This window comes from Tachysurus vachellii, chromosome 6 (assembly GCF_030014155.1).
Source record: "Tachysurus vachellii isolate PV-2020 chromosome 6, HZAU_Pvac_v1, whole genome shotgun sequence".
Lineage (NCBI taxonomy): Eukaryota > Metazoa > Chordata > Actinopteri > Siluriformes > Bagridae > Tachysurus > Tachysurus vachellii.
The window spans coordinates 11,421,322-11,441,164 of NC_083465.1; the positions used below are offsets into that span (position 1 = coordinate 11,421,322).

At 36.8% G+C, this 19,843-nt stretch overlaps 1 protein-coding gene across 1 annotated transcript; it reads left to right on the forward strand.

Moving 5' to 3' along the window:
• Positions 1-900: 900 nt before the first annotated feature.
• On the forward strand, positions 901-12,243 carry gabra2a (gamma-aminobutyric acid type A receptor subunit alpha2a). The gene is made up of 10 exons (XM_060871353.1): positions 901-998; positions 1,285-1,377; positions 1,781-1,896; positions 3,970-4,037; positions 9,895-10,115; positions 10,195-10,277; positions 10,684-10,827; positions 11,009-11,161; positions 11,357-11,559; positions 11,916-12,243. Exons 2-10 carry the CDS (start codon positions 1,307-1,309, stop codon positions 12,210-12,212), a joined length of 1,356 nt encoding a protein of 451 aa, XP_060727336.1. The 5' UTR covers positions 901-998; positions 1,285-1,306; the 3' UTR covers positions 12,213-12,243.
• Positions 12,244-19,843: the final 7,600 nt, after the last annotated feature.

Below are 19,843 nucleotides of genomic sequence, written 5' to 3' on the forward strand. Positions count from 1 at the left end.
GATAGATAGATAGATAGATAGATAGATAGATAGATAGATAGATAGATAGATAGATAGATAGTACAGGTATGTACATAGCAACAAAAGTGCAAATAGTAGAAAAGAAAATGTGCAAAGAAACAAGTGCAAATAAATATGTCTGTAGATTGAGTCCATAAGTTAGTCATTTTCACAAAGAATATGTTCTCCATATATTCAGTGGTTATTTGTACCAGTAGAATATGAAAAAAACCAGCTATTTTCCCTTTAAATATGTGAATAATTATATTATAATGATGTATTTCAAGTGAAAACAGTGTTTCAAGTGACTGTCCATAAATGACCATTTGAAATGAGACCTAAGACAGTGATTTATTTGCCAGATGCATGAGTAGGCAACATACTGTATACAATGAACACTTGTATTCAGCGACTACACGTTGTTTCATTATCCAGATATATTGTCTTCAACAGTCTTGACTTCAATAAGCAAAGGCGCCCTTAATATACAGTACAGCTTATGTGTACATAAATGTATGTTTAACATCGATTTATTAGACTAGAACAAGTATATATAATGGTTCAGTGGTTGATATGGAGCTGAAAAAAGTTTTGTTTTCACCACTAATTTGACGCCAAAGTAACTATGAGGTTTGGGTTAGGTTTAGGTTTAGCATACGTTTAATAGCATTTGTGTACAATATTACAGTAAACGCGAGCTTGTGTGTGTGTGTGTGTGTGTGTGTGTGTGTGTGTGTGTGTGTGTGAGAGAGAGAGAGAGAGAGAGAGAGAGAGAGAGAGAGAGAGATTTAGGACCCAGCGTTTCTCTCTATCTCTCGAACGTGACTCTCGAGCGCAGCGGATGTTTACAGGTGGTCTTTGTTGGAAAGCCTCAGAACGCACGAGCTGGTTTGTGAAAACAAGTTGGATGAAAGACTTTACGTCTGTGAAACAATAACTAACACCCGTGTGCATCTTCATTCATCGGATTCTGCTTGGCACGCCTCAAACCTCGGCAGGTAAAACTCAGCATTGTTAAAGTAGGCTCAGTATTGTAGACTGGTGACAATTAAGCACTGCACGAGCTCAACATGACTTATACCACCTTAGCTGTGAATTCTTTTTGGACTTTTTCTGTCAAGTGAAGGGAATAAAAGGCGTCTGATTAAATCCCCTAGATTGAGATTTTACCTGAAATTGGAAGATTATTTTTTTGCACCCCTGTGTTTTTTTTTATTTGTGTGTGTGTGCCTACTTCCTATGCATGACTCTTTAAACTCATTTTATTGTATTTTCTTTATACAGTAATTACAGGGCTTGGTCAGAGATGCATGGCCGATATGTTCACTCCTATGGCTTCTTGATCTACCTGATGTTGAATGGAGTCTGGCAGACAAGGTAAGTTCCTCTTGTGCCTTGGTAGTCTTGAGGGACTGGCATACTGACTATTTATTAAATGCATATATTATTAAATATGACTTGATATAAGATTAAGGATTAAGTATCCTTCTCTTCTATAATATAGTAGGCATTATGTCTTAGTATACTAACGGCGGTGACTCTGGCTATTGATGGGTCTACAGCAGTTGGGTCTATAGTCTGTTCAATCAGTTCATCTTTGCATCTTTGCCTCGCGTTTACATGATCTTAGGTGTAATGGAAAAACTGAGAGCAGATTGCCCATGCTAGTGCTTTTAACATATTTCTGGTCCTTTATTTCTGATATGAGATAGTCAGAGAGATAGTGCTTTTGAGAGTGTATGAATGTTTAATAGTGTGTTTTTCTTCGCAATATATGAAGGTCGAAATCAGATGTGTCTGGGTCAGAGGCTTTCAAAAACAACATCACACTTTTCACAAGGATCCTGGACAGACTGTTGGATGGGTATGATAACAGGCTGAGACCAGGTCTCGGAGGTGAGTGACATTGTACTAAAAGTGAATTTTACTAAATTCGTGGCTCACCCCATGTCTGTAGACTTAAGGTCAAACCATTATTATATTATATTTCTGTTAGTTTGTGTAAGTCATATGCCTTTAGAGATCCCTGATTAGTCTATATGACATACTATATATGACTGTTATTCTGTGTTTTATTTATTTTATATAACTGCACACTTTTAATGTTTGTACAAAGACTTGATATGAATCACCTTACAAATGTTGTAAGGTGTTGTAATGTTACAAATGAGGACAAGGTGGCATATTTGTGCATTTGTCTGAGATTGGACCCCAGTTTAAGATGGCAAGAGAAAAAGTGAATATGATTTCAGTCAACGTACATCTGCGTCTAAATCTATAGGAAGTGTCATCTGCATTTAAATCTATAAGAAAGAAATCAGAAAATATGGTTTGGTTAAAAGGAACATGCTGCTTGTGCACAGAAGAGCAAATGAGAAGAAATAAGTGAGACTTCAGGGACTTCTTGATCATATTGACAGCAGTAACTATACACAGAGAGAGGTAATATAGATTACAGTGCATAAGCCCCTCATTATTATGAATAGAAATGCATATCTGAGCATTCAGCGGTGCACAAAACACCAGACTCATACTTCACTGTCACTGACATACTGCACCGCGAGTGTTATAAATGTGTTAAACATATACATTATATATTTGTTATACAACAACAGAACAGCACAGGAATGAATGAGTGATGCTTACAATGAGGGGGATGTTATGCCTTACCCTCATTTTGTGTTCATGGTTTGGGTTCACTTGCTATCTTGTAAAGGAAAGGTCACTGAAAATCAATAGAAATAGAAATTATTCTAATGAATTTATCCTATTCTGAAACATTTCTATCTTGATGGGAGTGGTCAGGTCCAAGATGACAGTGCCACCACTGGCAGAACACGAAGGCTCAATGAATGGTTTGACAGGTATGGAAATGGTGCAAATTATATAATAGAATAGAATAGTCTCAAACCCATTTAACACCTATGGAGGATCATAACATCATAACAGATATCATTAGTATTAAAACACCAACAGAGGAAATAGGAGTTCATGCGTACATATATAGGGATTGAATACAGTTTAGTGCGTAGTACATTCTATATAAACTACAGTGTCATTCACTGAACTCAAGCGTAATCTTACAAATTTCTCTATCTAACAAGTCCGATCTGTGTGTGGTACCTAATGATTTTATTTTAATACCTATGTAAAGCTTTAATGTGCTAGTCCCATTATTTACAATGACTAGTGACTAATATTAATTAATACTAATATTAATATTAATATTAATGACTAATATTATATATTATATGTGATTAGATAGTCATAGGAATTTCTATGATGTTTGCTGTGACTACACATCAAAACATCAGCATTGATTGCAATCAGTGTAGCAGTCAAAAATAATTGGGTAAGTTTTTTTTATTACAAATGCAAACATTTGCATGCATAGTCGCATGTATGCATACACACAGACGAACACACACACACACACACACACACACACAATCAATGCAGAGAGATGAAAAAAAAAGTGGTTGCTCTGTTATGCTTTGAGAGGCATTTGATGGCCTGATACTGCAGTCAAAGCAACATGATTCTGACTGTTCATTTTTTCCTGTGATGAATTTTTTTCCATTTCTATCTAAATGAAAATAGTCTCTTCCAGAATGACAGTGAATCAATCATCAGGGCATGAGGGCTACCTGAATGATTAGCTGAGGATGGAAATGCTGAAAATCCTGTGCTTTTGAAGTCACCAGATCAAAACACCAACTGAGGGAATATTATTTTCAGAGTGATGTTCAATCCTTGTAGAATCAATGCCTAGTACTAAAACTGTTCTGGTGGCTTTAGGTGACCAGAACTAAGGCACCAAGACCCTTTATTTTTGTTTTTCTTTTAATTTCATGACTTAATCATTGCTGTGTGTACCAGGTTAATAATAATACAACATTGCTCTGTTTCCTAGTTTCACAGTTTCCCATTGTCAGCCCAATGATAAGTGTATTGCTCATTTCTTTGTAGATCAAGTGACTGAGGTAAAGACTGACATTTACGTGACCAGTTTTGGGCCAGTATCGGATGCAGACATGGTAAAAGATTATTTTTTTGTCAGCAATGTTATGTCTTAAATTAGTTGTAAGTCTTTCTGTATTATTCCAGTTTCTTATACTCTCTTTGTCTGTCTCACTATCCCACTCTCTATTGTCTATCTAAAACTTGTTACACACTCTCTCTGCTTTCAAATATTTTGAATTTGTAGAGCAGAATGTAGGTTACTATGAAAAAGAGCTAATGAAAAAATTATCCACTTGCTTTCTGTTTTATCAATAGTGGTAATCTTGACCTCTTTATACTTTGACATAAACTGAAGAGAAAGAGGGCACTTGACCTCTAAGAACTCATTTCTGTTCCTCTTTATTCCATGGTGTATTTGAGCTGTAGAGTGTTTGTGTCGTAGAATCTCCTCGTCGAATTGCTGAACAGAATTTAGTAATAATATTACTGAGAATTTTTTTTTTCAATATTGTGAGTTACAAAAATGATGAACACTTAATAGTATAACCCAGAATCATGTAATTGCACATTTAGTAGAACATTTCATGGTGCAAGGAGCCATGTTCCAGCACCAGTACATCACAGGCTGTCACCTTGTTATCTTTATACTCAGAGTGCAGCTAGCTTGGGGAAAATTGTACAATTCTAGACAGTTAATCCTGTTTAAGAGCACATCCACAGCTAGCCAAGAAAATCAAACCTTACTAAGTAAGAATAGATCATATTCCTCTCCAACATAGTGGAAAGGCAAGAAAAATACTATGAATTTGAATATGAGATGATAGATCAGAATTTTAGTTTTTATTTCCTGATATTTGCATCTATTTTTTTTTTTTAAAAAAGCTTAGAACATGGGACCTTTTTTGAGTTTATTATTCACAGCTTTCACAATATTTCTATTATCACCAGCTGATGTTTCCCCTTGTTTAAACACCACCGAGGGCACAGAGAAAGTACCAGTCCCAAATGCGAGACTACGTGAAACATAACATACATGACACAATGACTATCATAACGAACCTGGCAAACATAAACATGCAGCACACATGATATACTGTAGAAACAATGACATGCACTCACCTCGAGACCTGGAAAGACATACATAATACACTTAATCACAAGCTAAACACGTGCACAAGAGGACACCTTGACCAACTTGCTTGATGTGTGGTTAATACACCAATGTTTTTTAAGGCCATTCCATATCTGAAATCCACTCCCTAGCAATCACACCATTGCATTTGTCCTTTTTTTGTCTAGAGCTTTTCGGCAGTTGTTTAGTTGCAATTGTAGTTTAGATGGATGCAACATGACAGACGCATGTTATTTAAGTGACTGATTTAAGCCTGAATTAGATGAAAATGTGAAAACTTTGTAAAATATTTTTCATCTTTTTTCTTTCTTGTCACCAATTGTGTGTGTCTTGATATTGTGAATGTCTTTTTGTTTTATTTTCTGTATCTCTTGTCTCCTTCTCTCTCAGACTCTGTTGTTTATTCAAAGCACTGATTTCTGCTGCATGCCTAAAAGCTTTTCCATAAATCCATTTCACTCTGATTCACAGACTCTCTGCTTTTAAATATTTATAACAAATACTTTAAAAACAAGCATTTTTCTTTAAGCTTAGAAACAGGGATGCAGACCTACAAAGCATTTATTCATTAATGCTGCTTTATTCAGTAAAATTAAAGGAAATGTCTATTAAAGAAATTCAATTTTTGGGAAATGATTATATGCAACTGATGAATGCACTGATTTAAATAAACATGTAATTATTGTCTAATATAATGTGAACATATTAAGGCTGAATATCATGAAGAGGACACAGAAATGATCCTAGCCATGATAAGTACATGATCTTGCAATCACAGTCTTTAAAATGCATCACTAGTCTCTGGTAGACTTCATACAGTTTTATAAGGCTACTGGCTGGTCAGTTTTTTCTAAGCATCTTGGAAAACCTGCCACAGTTCTTCTGGAGACTCTGACTTTCATTCCTGATAGCCAGAATAAATTATTGTCCGAAAAATGCTATATTATGCATTATGTTAATTTGTTCACTGTAACACTTAATTTTTATTTGAAGACTTTTTCACAGTACTATACTTTCCCCATGATGCTATGCCATTGTGCATTTTAAAAATCCATTTAAGAACTTCAAAAATATGTTGTGTTTGTACGCCAGAATCATGATTACACATGTACAGGGGCCGGGCAATGAAAGTAAATCTGGGCTATTTAGGTTTGGAGGTTTCACACTGTTTCACACTCTACTGATTTTAAATTCCATATGTAAGAGCAGAGTGCGAAGGTTAGCACAGAGCAATAAAACAACCCTATTGAAAATAGTGCAATCCATACAACAGAATGTGAGACAGATTAAAAAAAGGGCATAAATTGTTGTTGTGCATCTCTTTGGGGCATCTGTGACCAGTCTGGAGGAGTATCGAGAGCCATGGTATCCAGGGTAATGTCGACATATCACCATGCAGGATGAACCCCATCCAACAGGAGTAAATGTTGCAGCAAGATGAAACTCTGTAAGGAAAAGATTGTATGGTTACTAACCTGGATTGTATCCAAAAAACGTAATCCACAGCTGCCCATCTTACTGCAGAATTAAATGCGCACCGTGACTCTCCTGTTTCTATCTGCTTTGGTCAAACCTTTGGTCACTCAACGTTGGTTTCAATGGTGCCAGCAGTGGAACCCTAGGCAGTGGACTATGTAAAACATGTATTGTTCTCTGAAGAGTACACCTTCATAGTCTTTCCTACATACAAGTGTGTTATGCTTTGGAGAAGCCCCAAAGAAGCTTGCCGAATCAGTGATAGCGATATTTTATGTAGTTGTTCTGTAGTTGTGGGCTGCACTATCATAGCATTCCCTATGCCCACTACTTGTGCATGATTGGCATGTAACTGCCAAGGACTACCATTCTGTAGTATAATGTGCACCCAGTGGTTTAAACATTGTACCCTGTTTTTACTAAGACAAATTGATTTATTGGGTGCAAAAGGAGGCCATACACCATACTTATAAATAATTATTGTGGTCTAAAACCAGTTTAAACAGTTAAACCTGTGCCACCAGAGGGAACCATCACCGGCCTTCTGGGTCACGTTGTCAACTCTCGCCATTACGGACATTTAATCCACGCTATGCTAAGTATTGTCAGTTTAGCTGTATGCCAACCTTTTTTTTTTAAGCATTTCTTGTGTTTGCTTTCTGTGTTTGACTGTATTTCTGTCTCTGGTTTTCTGATTTATTCATCTTTGTGATTTCGATTTGTTTCGCCTCGCTGATAGCTTTTTTTGTTAATTGGATTGATTGCCTGTTTAACCTGTTCTGCCTTTGCCTAATGTTTTGGATTTACTGCCTGTGTTGAATCTCCAGAAATGGATTCTGTCCCTGTTGATTCTGCCTCATTATTACAAGGTGTTTTATTTGCATTATCCAACCTCTGTATATCATGGCAAATTTACACGTATATTATGGACAGAAACTGAATACAACTCAATGTGGGCTTGCATCTCATAGTACGGAAACCCTATTTTAATGGAGAACCGTCTCCTCCATTTCATCTTTGCTTACTTGGGCCTGACTGGGCCAATACACCAGAAATGCAGCCAATAAGAATTAAACTCTCCCTGTTAGTGATATATAATCAAGAGGGTGTGTTTTTCAACAAAAAAGGTTTGGAAAATGGTCTAGAATCACACTACCACCCAATGGCATAAATCCAACTGTCAATATTGAAGAACAATTCAGCTGGAATGTTGAGAATGTATTATGTGCAGGGTGCTAGATTTTGCAAAGGAAGCCAGAGATCAACTCTTTTTCCCATTTAGGTGTGGTTGCAAGACAAATTCATGCAGTACCCAGAATCCCAGGCACATGAGTGGAGCCGAGAAAATAGCTGTCAGTTGTCATTTGCCAGGACAAACTAGGACCTGATGTAAGGATATCAGGAATGGTTCTCCAGGAGAGGACTTATCATGGAGCTGTAACTGGGATCAGATTAGTCAAGCAGATCTTTATTGCCAGCAGAGCCATATACAATGTGCAGTACACAATGAAATTAAATAACATTTCCTCTATATCTAAGATTCATGTACAGTGCTGACAGAACATAATTGTCTACATAAATGGGAAGCAGCCATGTGAATACATTACAGTGTCAAATATCTAATCACAAAACATTTAAAATTACAGGATGACAGAACAGAAACACAACAAGGATCATAGCTGTGACTTGATGTGAAATAAAGTTGAAAGTATCAGTAATGGTGGTGAACCTGAGATGGATGACATTTAAAATTAATGGTGCTGTACTGTAATTGTGAGTCTGTACAGGGTGTCAGTATGCTATAAACGGTATGACAGTGCATTACTACATGAAGAGTAAGTTACAGTCAAACAGACTGAACAAAAAAACATTAATGTGACTAGTGAGATTTTATTGATTTAAAGTGTCCAAACAGTGGATGCTAGTAGGATCCATGAAAAATGGTTGTGGTGGGAGCCAGCATAGTCTTCTGTGGTCTGACAGTCTGGGGTAGAAGAAGATGGGGTAGACCCTGTCTGGGGGTCCTTGACTGAGGGCTGCCTAACCTTCTACCAGATGGAACATATATTGTGGGAGGGGTGGGATTATTTAGGATTGTCCAAAGTGCTGTATCAGTAGAAAATGTCTTGACAAGTGGGAAGACTTAAACTCACTTGAGTCTCTCAGTGAGGAAGTACAGGATTCAGTTGAAAGGCAAGGTCCTGGGGTGCCATAGATAGCATCCTGACCAGCTGCATCACTGTCTGGTTTGGGAATTGGAACATCTCCAATCTCAGCCTTATCAGTCACTTGCTGGGGGAAGTTCAGTGGCGCTTAGTGGGATTTTCACTAATAATTTGGTTAATTCAAATAAATGTTGTAACCTGATATTTAAATTGTTCTAGTCAAATGCTGATCAAGATTATACATATTTATATATTTGCATATTTAATTTCTTAATTTAAAACATCCACAAATGCTCTTTAATAGATTAAAATGGTTGCATGATTTTGAGGTTATTTGAAACATAATCTATTAATCATGCATTTGCCACTTGAAGAAATAGTCTAGGTAAATTGGCTCCACTCAAGACTCTCTCTGAAGTACAACCAAAAAACCGCAGTTTGCATTAGAGATGTGTTTTTATTTTTCTCTTTTGTTGTTTGATATAATTGCATTGATTATTGTACTATATCACCTTTCAAAAGGAAAACCATACAAGTATGTATTATTTTTATTGGGAAGACAATGAGGTCTGTCAGCAGTATTTAAGGATTCAAAGGACTCAGTTTGACAAGCTGTTGGAACTTGAAGTCACCAGGTTTAAGAGCAACATTACTGTAATCATTATTCTGTCTGCTCACTCTTTCACACCTTTCTAAGCTGTATTCATGTCACCATTAAATAGGAAAAACCTCCACAAAGTGAATAAGTAAGTAAGTAAGTAAGTAAGTAAGTAAGTAAGTAAGTAAGTAAGTAAGTAAGTAAATAAATAAATAAATAAATAAATAAATAAATAAATAGATTAAATAATCTATAGATAATCTAATAGATAAAAAGCTATTCAGGTGCTGGTCTATGGGCAGGTTTCAGTGTTAAGTGTATTAGCTGTAAGTGGTAACCATTCGGTAAAAGAATTCTCTGCTATACTGCTATATGCTGGAACAGGATTTTAACCCTAAGAATAAGCCAGTACATTTCTGTACCTTTGTATCCTCTGAACTGAATTCATGTGGAAGACACTTTTGTATAATGAATATACAAACAATTATTGGGTCTGTTTTCTGTTTACTACATTGTTCATTAATCCACTGTTGCACTACGTGTGTGTGCTCTACTGTCAGGAGTACACTGTGGATGTGTTCTTCCGCCAACGCTGGACAGATGAGCGGCTGAAGTTCCATGGGCCAATGAATATCCTACGTCTAAATAATCTGATGGCCAGTAAGATCTGGACCCCTGACACCTTCTTCCACAATGGCAAGAAGTCTGTGGCTCACAACATGACCATGCCAAACAAATTACTGCGGATCATGGAGAATGGGACACTGCTTTACACCATGAGGTATCCAGATTACACTTTGCACACATCATCCATTTTTTAAATCTGGTGTTCATTACCTCATTTAATGCATGTGGTCCAGGCTGACAGTGCAGGCAGAATGTCCAATGCATCTGGAGGACTTTCCTATGGACTCTCACTCATGTCCACTGAAGTTTGGCAGCTGTAAGCGCAAATACGTTTTTGTCTACTACTTGACTATGTATGATAGATGCTAAAAGATACAGAAAACTGTATATATTGCCTCCACCTTTACATGTATTTTGCTAATCTATATATATTTAATATCTTTACAAAAGACTGACTACCATCTGGGAGATATTGACCTAATTTAAAGATTAATTGAATTTGAATATGATAAAAAAAATATTTATGATTCTCCAGTTACATTTTTCCTTTTTGTTAACTTTAGATATTTTGTAAGAAGGTATTCTGTAAATATATCTGAGAAAGACAGATTTGGCCCAAACATGATGTAAAGTCATAAAGTTTCTTAATAGTACAATTCTCAAAAGATGAGATAATTACATACATTGTTTTGCTTTGCTGTATCTGCTGCTTCTGTACGTAGATGCATATACGTTGACAGAGGTGACTTATGTTTGGACACGAAATGCCAAGCTTTCAGTGGAGGTGGCTCCAGACGGATCAAGGTTGAACCAGTATGACTTGAGGGGCCAAACTGTTGACAAAGAAACTATTAAATCCAGCACTGGTGAGTTCACATTAGTTTAATTAGTTACTTTAATTATAAATTAGGATTTCTTACTTTTCTATTTTTATTCAATGGACAGTCATGACTCATCACTTTTTTTGAATATTGCAGTCTACAAATTATGTTATGCCTGAATATCTCCTCTCTCTCTCTCTCTCTCTCTCTCTCTCTCTCAATCTAGGGGAATATACAGTGATGACAGTTTATTTCCATCTAAAGAGGAAGATTGGGTACTTTGTGATCCAAACTTACTTGCCCTGCATTATGACTGTCATTCTGTCCCAGGTCTCCTTCTGGCTTAACCGTGAATCAGTACCTGCTCGAACGGTTTTTGGTGGGTAAATTTTTTGCCTGGTGATATTTGCAATTTTGCTAAATGTATTGTTCTGTTTTCATGGTGTAAGCTTTGTAGAATTTGTGATATTTTTTCCACAGCATTTTCCTGTAAACAAATTTTAAAATTTCCTTTGAATTTTAAACAGCTTTGTAGTTCATAAATGAATGTCTCTCCGGCTTTTTGTCTGTCCAGGTGTGACTACTGTGCTTACTATGACCACTCTGAGTATCAGTGCTCGTAACTCATTGCCCAAAGTGGCTTATGCCACTGCAATGGACTGGTTCATTGCTGTGTGCTATGCCTTTGTCTTCTCTGCCCTTATTGAATTTGCAACGGTCAACTACTTCACCAAACGGGGCTGGGCCTGGGATGGCAAGAGTATTCTAAATGACAAGGTAACCATGACTACACAGTTGAAAGAAGGTACTTCTGACAAATCTATCTAGCTTATATTTCAGGTATTACAGTCCCAAAAATCTTGGTTTGATGAACACTGGTTTCAGGCGTAGAGTTACATGTTACAGCATATGAATAAGTATTAAACTTTGTAAGGAATTACAACAAAGCAACAGCATAAAACATAATTTGATTCAAAATGTTAGAACTGTTTACATCTAGTTTCCTTATGACATTTCCTTATTATGGTATATCATTATATACAAGTATGATGTCCAACAAATTTCATTATTTACTTTTACAAGCTTGATTTTTTTTATTTGAGTTAAGTATTAATTTAGCAACTTATCCACAGAAAAAAGAGGGCTCTATTGTGAAGAAGAACAACGCTTATGCAGTCGCTGTGGCAAACTATGCTCCCCACATTGCAAAGGATTTAGCTTTGCCCACTGTTTCCAAGAGTGCTCCAGCAGAGACCACTAAAGCTCAGCCCGTGATTAAAGAGAGCAAGAAGACATTTAACAGTGTGAGCAAGATCGACCGAATGTCCCGCATCATCTTCCCTGTGCTTTTTGGAAGCTTCAACCTGGTCTACTGGGCTACATATCTCAACAGAGAGCCTGTCATTAAGAACATGGTTCCCTCTCACTGACTAGTCCATTAAATATGAATATGCACATTACACCCACATATACACACATACACAGACACACACATATTAAAATGTTGCTTAGCTTTTATACCTGCTTAGTATTATGTTAACGCTTAGCAACTTTGTCTTACAGTTATAGCATACTGTATATCTTACGAGTGGGAGTTTAAACCATGTTGTTCATCTTTGAAAAAGCTTTCATTGCCAGGTCAGTCTTAAGAATGATAACAAACCTTTTTATTTGTTTTAAAAATTATTTATATTTTATTAGATATAGACAGTGATAAAGCATATCCTCTTTCACCTGTTTCTTTCCAATGTAAGAGTATCCATATATAAGAAGAATATCTCAGCTCTTACACAGTTGTGCCAATTTGTAAAGACAAATATGTTGATTTTTTCCCAGTCTTTAAAATACATTTAGCACAGTATGAGATGGTAGGGTGAGAATACTGAAGTTCTCCTTCAATTGACTAAATGATATTAGGAGGAAGGAAGAAGACTGCCATCCTTTTCTGTCAGTAAAAGCACCGCCAATTATATCCTTAAGTGCTATGGATGGCAAATGGCACAGCTGGGACTTTAATATTAGATGTAGGCTATGTAGTCACTCCTAGAAAAATGTATCTTTGCCTACCTTTGAGGCATCTAACACAGATAATGTATTTCAAGTGTTTTTTTATACATTGGACATTCCTTGACAACAGCAGTGACTTGAACAAATAACCAAATATAAGATGAGTAGAATAAAAACACAAAAAAAGAACACCAGGACAAATCAAACACAATCTCATCCATAACCCTTTGATAAAATGTGAATATGTTCTCCTACCAGGCCACACACCCTCCAACATTTTTCTGCTTCTGGACTGTCAACAAATTTTAGTATCGCCAATGGTCTTCTGAAAAACCTAATTTTTGTTTTCCAGTCAAACTTTATACAGTTATTACTATGATGCCCCATGACATCCTAGCATATGTTTTTCCAAGTTTTATCCTCAATAATTATTTTTTTTCAAGCTCCCAATTTGTCTTTATATAGAGTATATTATCTGTTGAATCAAGCAGTAGTCTGCTGTGTATGTGTGACATACAGCTTTTATGTAATAGGTGTTGTTTCTATGTCTCAGTGAAGTATTGTTCCACATTAGCTGGGGCTTTCTTGATTATTTCCTTTCCTTTGTGATTTCTAATATAGTTTCTAATTTCTAAGTATAGAAAGGACCTTCTCAGTCCAACTTTTAAAAGTAGCTTTGCACCCGGAGGGTAGAAACTCAGGGTTATCTGCTATGGACATAGCTCTTGATAAATGGATTCATATATTTTTAAACAATCTAGGACAGCTGGTATTGAAGAAATTGGATTTTCAATAAATAATAGTATGTAATAGTATGTCCCCAATAGCTATTATTTGTATATGATGATTGCATCTTTTGCTCACGGCCAGCGTTTCAGTGCTTAAGCAAAACGGGATGTAGCATCTCTCTGTGTTGTTCCTCTCCCAGAATTAAAGAACTCTAAACAGTGGCCGTTCACTGTAACTCTTGATTTAGGATTATGATAAAATATTTGTATGCATCTTATAAATGTGTCATGAAAACCCTAATATGCTAGTGTTTGTTTTAAATATGCCCAATCCAGTCTATCAGTTGCCCTTTCTGAATCTAAACTAAGTAACTTTGAGCAAACCTTTCTCTTTCATATGTATGTATGTTTAGGGCTCTCCTAACATTGTCAGTACCATGGCCTCCACTAACCAATCCTGTCAGGTCTGGTTTAATTCTTATTCTAATATGTGTCTGAAACCTCCCTGCTAGGACTTTTGTTGAAACTTTTAGGTCCTAGAGAAGGCTTATGGGCCTATAACCTGTACACTGAGTGGGGTCTTTCCTAACTTTATGGATAACTGTTATTACTGCCTATGCCCATGAATTTGGAGGGTCTACAGTACATTCAATTCAGATCTGGGGTTTATTCATCTTTGAAAGTTTAATAGATTATTCTATAGTTATTCTGTCATAGCCTGTTTTGCAGATCATTGCACCTGACAGATAATTCCACCTAGAGTTGCAGCAGGTATCGAATCTCCCTCCTGTGTCGCATTACTGAGTCCTTACTGTTGCTCATGCGCTCCTCTATGATACACTTTTCCTACTTTGTTATCTGATATTTCAATTCTTCAAACAATGTTTCTTGTATTAATCTTTTATTCCAAAATGACCCTCCCTATTTTTCCTGTCGCATTTGTTTAGGTTTGCCAACCAGATCCACAGTAACTAACTCGGTAACACAATAACCCCGAGCTAGCCTGTGTTTGGATAGGGCTTGGAGACTTTTTCTCTTCGATTATTGTGTTTTGTCCCAGATTTGTCATGTCTGGTAGATGAGCTCTTTAGAAAACAAAGGGTGTTTTATTTACTTGTGTAATTTCTTCTTTTAGTTGGTTTAGCAATAAATACGCAGAGACCACGTTTTCTGACGTCTATTTAGTCATGACGTCCATTTCAAATGGTTATAAATGAATTTCTTACACTTCCAATGCACGTTTTAAGATAAAATTCAAAAGATACAATTATGATCAGACACATGTCTGCATTTTTATAATGTAACAATAAGTTAGACAGAGCAAGTTATTCTTAACTATTTTAACACTTTAGCATAAGCTAAACTACCCCACTAGCATGTAGCATTTATTAAGAAAATATGGAACTTTCTATATTTTAAATCACTTTATGACACAGAAACACACTACTGACAAATATTTTAGCTGGGATGTTTTATTTTTATATTAAAACAATGATTTGTCAAATATTAAAACAATGATTTGTCAAATCAAATGATTCGTCAAAAAAAACAATGATTTGTTTTATTTTTATATTAAAACAATGATCTGTCCTGGTCAGAAAATGTTTACTGTATAATTTGTCTGAAAAGCATTAATATGGTGATCAGATTTCAATCTCTTTAAATCACCAACATCTCCCAGAATATTTGTATCTTGTATGTTACAAATGCTCATTGTGAATTGTGAACAGTATAGTGAAATTTGCAGTTTTCTTTGTAGCCACGTTCTACACGATACAGCTGGCAAATGTTTTTAAAGAATGTTACTGAAATGTGCTTAATTCTGTAATTCAGCCTGTTGAAGTTGTACCTAGCTGACTGTGGTATATGTAGCAAAAGATTTCATTGTTGTCTGAACATGAGAACATCTCTGTTTTCAGAGGTGACTTGTATAGATTTAAAAGTACATGAAAATATAAAACTGGTTGAAAATGCTATAAAACTGTATTTATGTATTTATTTTTGGTTTATATAGCAGTGAAAACAGAGTATCTACTGACAATGAAGAATAACTAGTAGAATAACTCTTAATAGAGACAGCAGGAGATTTGTAGGCTGGACACACCTGATAAGAACCCTGTAGACATTTCTAATGATTTTCTTTAGCTAGGCTTATGATGTGACATATTTGTTATTTTTGTAAGCTTTATTTAATTTGTTGTTCTGAGTAAAAGGTCTCTCTGTAGCAGTATAGGTGTAGAAATGTACTCCTCTAACCTCAATAACACCAACGGACAACAACATTTACATGGGAAACCTAATTCACTCCTCTGTTTGATTGGGCTGTTGAGGTGTGGAGTAGCGAAGATTGCTTTACTTTCAATTTGCCAGTAAGGTGTTTATTTGTCACATACACATACAGTACATACAGAGTACGACATGCAGTGAAATGCTTTTTACGTCTGTCTGGTATTCAAGCATAAAAAGGAATGGAATTAAGGATAAAAATAAAACCAAAAGGAGGTAGATAAATAAAAAGTATAAACTATATAAAAAATATATAAAATATGAAAATATATGTGGAAAAAAAAAAAAAAAAAAATATATATATATATATATATATATATATATATATATATATATATATATATATATATATATATATATATATATATAGTGTGGTATAAAGTGGCACTCTGCTGTGCAAGTCCAGAGTTAAAGTGTCATTGTGCAAAAAAAAAAAAGGTTGTGCAGAAAAAAAGTGAAGATGAAGGGAGAGGTCCAGTACTAGATCCTGGGTGTTTCCTGGTTTAAACTCTGAATGGCCTGTGGGAAGAAGCGTCTCCTCATTCTCTCTGTGCTTGCTTTCAAGGAGCGTAAGTGTTTCCCTGAACGCAACATAAAAAAGAGTCCATTGTTGGGATGGCTGAGATCCTTTACAATCATCCTGGCCCTGGTCTGGCACCGCGTGCTGTAGATGTCCTGCAGGTCAGGGAGCTCGGTGTGGATGGTACGTTCAGCTGACCGCACCATTCTCTGGAGGGCTCACCTGTCCTGCATGGTGCTGTTCCCGAACCAGGAAGTGATGCTACCCATCAGGACGCTCTCAATGGTGCAGGTATAGAAAGTCTTTAGCACCTGAGAGGGTAGTTTGAAGTCCCTTAAGCGTCTCAGATGGTACAGACGCTGTCGGGCCTTCTTCACCATGTTGTTGATGTGACAGGACCAAGACAGGTCCTGTGTGATGTGAACACCTAGGTACCGGAAACTGTCCACTCTCTCCACTGGGGTCCCGTTGAGGTTTAGCAGTTGGTATGACCGCTCCTGCTTCGTGCTGAAGTCCACTATCAACTCCTTAGTCTTGCTGACATTTAGGAGAAGATTGTTCTCCTGGCACCATCTCTCCAGGTTTTTAGTCTTCTGTAGGTAGGCCATCTTGTTGTTGTTGGAGATCAGGCCCACCACAACAGTGTCGTCAGTAAACTTGATGATGGTGGATTTGGAAGTGGCCACACAGTCCACATATGTGTACAGTGAGTACAGCAGGGGGCTCAAAACACAACCCTGGGGAGCTCCAGTGCTGAGGGTGAGGGTGGATGAGGTGTGTTTGCCCACCCTTACGGCTTGTGGTCTGTCTGTCAGGAAGTTGGAGATCCATTGACACAGCGGCAGGCTGAGTCCCAGGACCTCCAACTTAGAGGTGAGCGTGGAGGGAATTATGGTGTTGATCGCTGGTGTTGAACGCTGTTCAAGAACGCTATTGTTAAACTGCATACAGGATACAGTAAGAGTAATTTTAGAATATTTGCGAAAATACTCCGCACATAACTCCATTACTCTGACATTCTCTCGTTCACATATATTTAGTCACAGACACAGCAGACCAAACAAACCCAGCCACTGAACACAGCAGGGGAGCTGGAATGGCACTGCCTTACGCTGCGGAACTGAAACACTGCTAATCAATACACAGCAGGAAGCTTGCTGAATACAGCAGCCTGCTGTGGACATTTTCTTTCACTCAGTCGGACATGCATGAACCAAGTCCCTTGATGTATTCCTCTCTTCTTTTTGACTATTTACACTGTTTCATATTACTTTCTTTCCTTCACCCGGGTGCTAAAGTAAATACCCTTTGAACAGCAGAATATGCAATTAGCAATAGTGAATGTAGAGCATTGAGTCAGTCACCACTTTCCATCTCTGCTTTATAGAACTTTTGGTTTACCATGTAACACATGCTTACAGAGTGCAACTTTTACAATTTAGAGAGCAGTTGTCTCCCTTGTGACTTTCATTACTGGAACTGGAACTGAAATTAACATGTAACAGTACTACTTAATTACACGGATACTTGTCTAAGTTTTTCTCACTGACATGCAATTTTTTAAAACTATCTATCCAAGTTATGGAAGGGCAATTCTACAGACCCATCTAGGCACTCCTAGTTGTTCAGAATAGGAGGTAGCCAGTGCACATTTCATGGCATTTAAAGGAAGAAGTAATATCTGTGCAATAACTTTCTTTACCCCACCACTCTTTAGTAAGTGGAGCACTTTAAGGCGCTCCCCAAAGAACTATTAGCTATTGTTGGTGAGAGTTAACAGTGAAACTGAACAATTCCCTATGGACAGTGTGTTCAGCAACTACAGATTTTGTGTTATGAATCTTCAGTGTTTAACTTTCTGTGGAGCAAGAAAAACAGCCTGCATAATTCTGTCCAAAGACGTTTATGATCTCTAGAAGCAAACATTGTATAAATAGTGTGATGGAACATCAGGGTACTTATAGGTAACATGCACCTACCGACTGAATGATGGTTTACAGGACACAATGTTCTAGTGCCTTCTTGGCCTTTGTACTAATAACAGCTGGTGCTGAATAATTTACCAACTTACTTTATCAACTGTGTTAACAGACCAGTAATCTATTACACTTTACTGTCTCCTATTGCTTACAGTGTTGTCTGTAGGATTTCCGTATACATTTAGTCCTGCAGCTATGGGTACTACCTTGTTAAGGTTCAAGAGCAATTGTGCCTCATGTCTTTAACAATCCACATTCAGCAGAGCTCAATATACCTTGTGAAACAGCGTGTCAGCTCTAATGTGTTTGTGCTGAGTTGTGTTTCATCAGCCTGCGTTACTTGCAAGGTCACTGGTACCTATATTAGTGAGCTTGATCTCAATCCTACTGCTCCTACATGAGCCACTGCAGCCGGTATCAATGCCACTTTATCGGGTTGCAACTTTAGTGTACTTTTAAATATACAAGTGAGCTTTTTAATAAAAGTGCTACATTTAAACTTTAAGGCCAGTCAATACTTTAGCAGATACACAGCTAAATGGCACAGGCAATTGATGTGTCAGCTGGAAGATCAAGCCTTAGCTCTGACTATTTGCAGCATATACTGTACAGTATGTAGCAGCTGCAAGGGATAGCTGCACTATCAGTACTCTTTGTCAGGATGGGCTCATTACTCAAATTCAGATAGACAGGTGTTTACACGGTTGTCTGGCAGTATATGTACGGTAGCTATACTAAGCACAATAGCAGCTTTCAAATTTAGTTCTTGCCACCATTTTTTTTTACTCTGTGTTCCTACTCAGCAGTGCTCACTCATAACCAAGCCTTCAGCCCATTTCTGCTTCTGCTGTATTAGAGGGATGAGCATATAACAAAATAAGCTTTTTAAAGAAGATTTAAAAAGAAGCTCCATAATTGAAAAAGATTTGACACACATTTAAACCTATTATGTTTTTGAAAAAGAAGAGGTAATGACAAATTAATAGATAGATGAAGAAACCAAGCAAAAAGATGAAAAGAAAAAAGATCAGGGAATTGGGATTCATCTACAGAATAAACCAGCCAACAGAGATTATGGGCGTTGGATGAGTTGCTTAGCAACTGCATGTACATACACAGAGGTTTAATGCATAATATGCCTGAGAGATCCTTACTGTTTATTGTGTTTGTGTGTGCATTTAACATGAATTATAATACATAAATTTATAAATATAAAAATATATTATTGGAACAATTATGCTGATTTATCAATCACAGAGCTCTATATGTCCACAGTGGCTCTGCTCTGAACAGCTGACATGATAACAAGCCAGCATGGCCTGTTTGAACAACAGTCCATATTTGCTCTGCAAGAAATCAGAGTGAATATTAATGCTGTAAAGCCAGGTTTATGTGCGAGCAAACAGATTTCAGTCACGTAATTCTCTTTGGATTTTTGAGTTCATATCATACGGTCTCTTAATATGAATGACTAATAGAACAGTGGTGATGTTTCATCTCTTCTCTATTGTTCTCTAATCAGAGGTCACCTGAATACAAAT

What these genes read in the sequence shown, in the direction of transcription:
- gabra2a (XM_060871353.1), top strand. Translation starts at nt 1,307, where the DNA reads ATGCATGGCCGATATGTTCACTCCTATGGCTTCTTGATCTACCTGATG. An exon ending in CAGTATCGGATGCAGACATG is followed by an intron (nt 4,038 to 9,894) that starts GTAAAAGATTAT and finishes CTCTACTGTCAG; the next exon opens with GAGTACACTGTGGATGTGTT. An exon ending in AACTATTAAATCCAGCACTG is followed by an intron (nt 10,828 to 11,008) that starts GTGAGTTCACAT and finishes CTCTCAATCTAG; the next exon opens with GGGAATATACAGTGATGACA.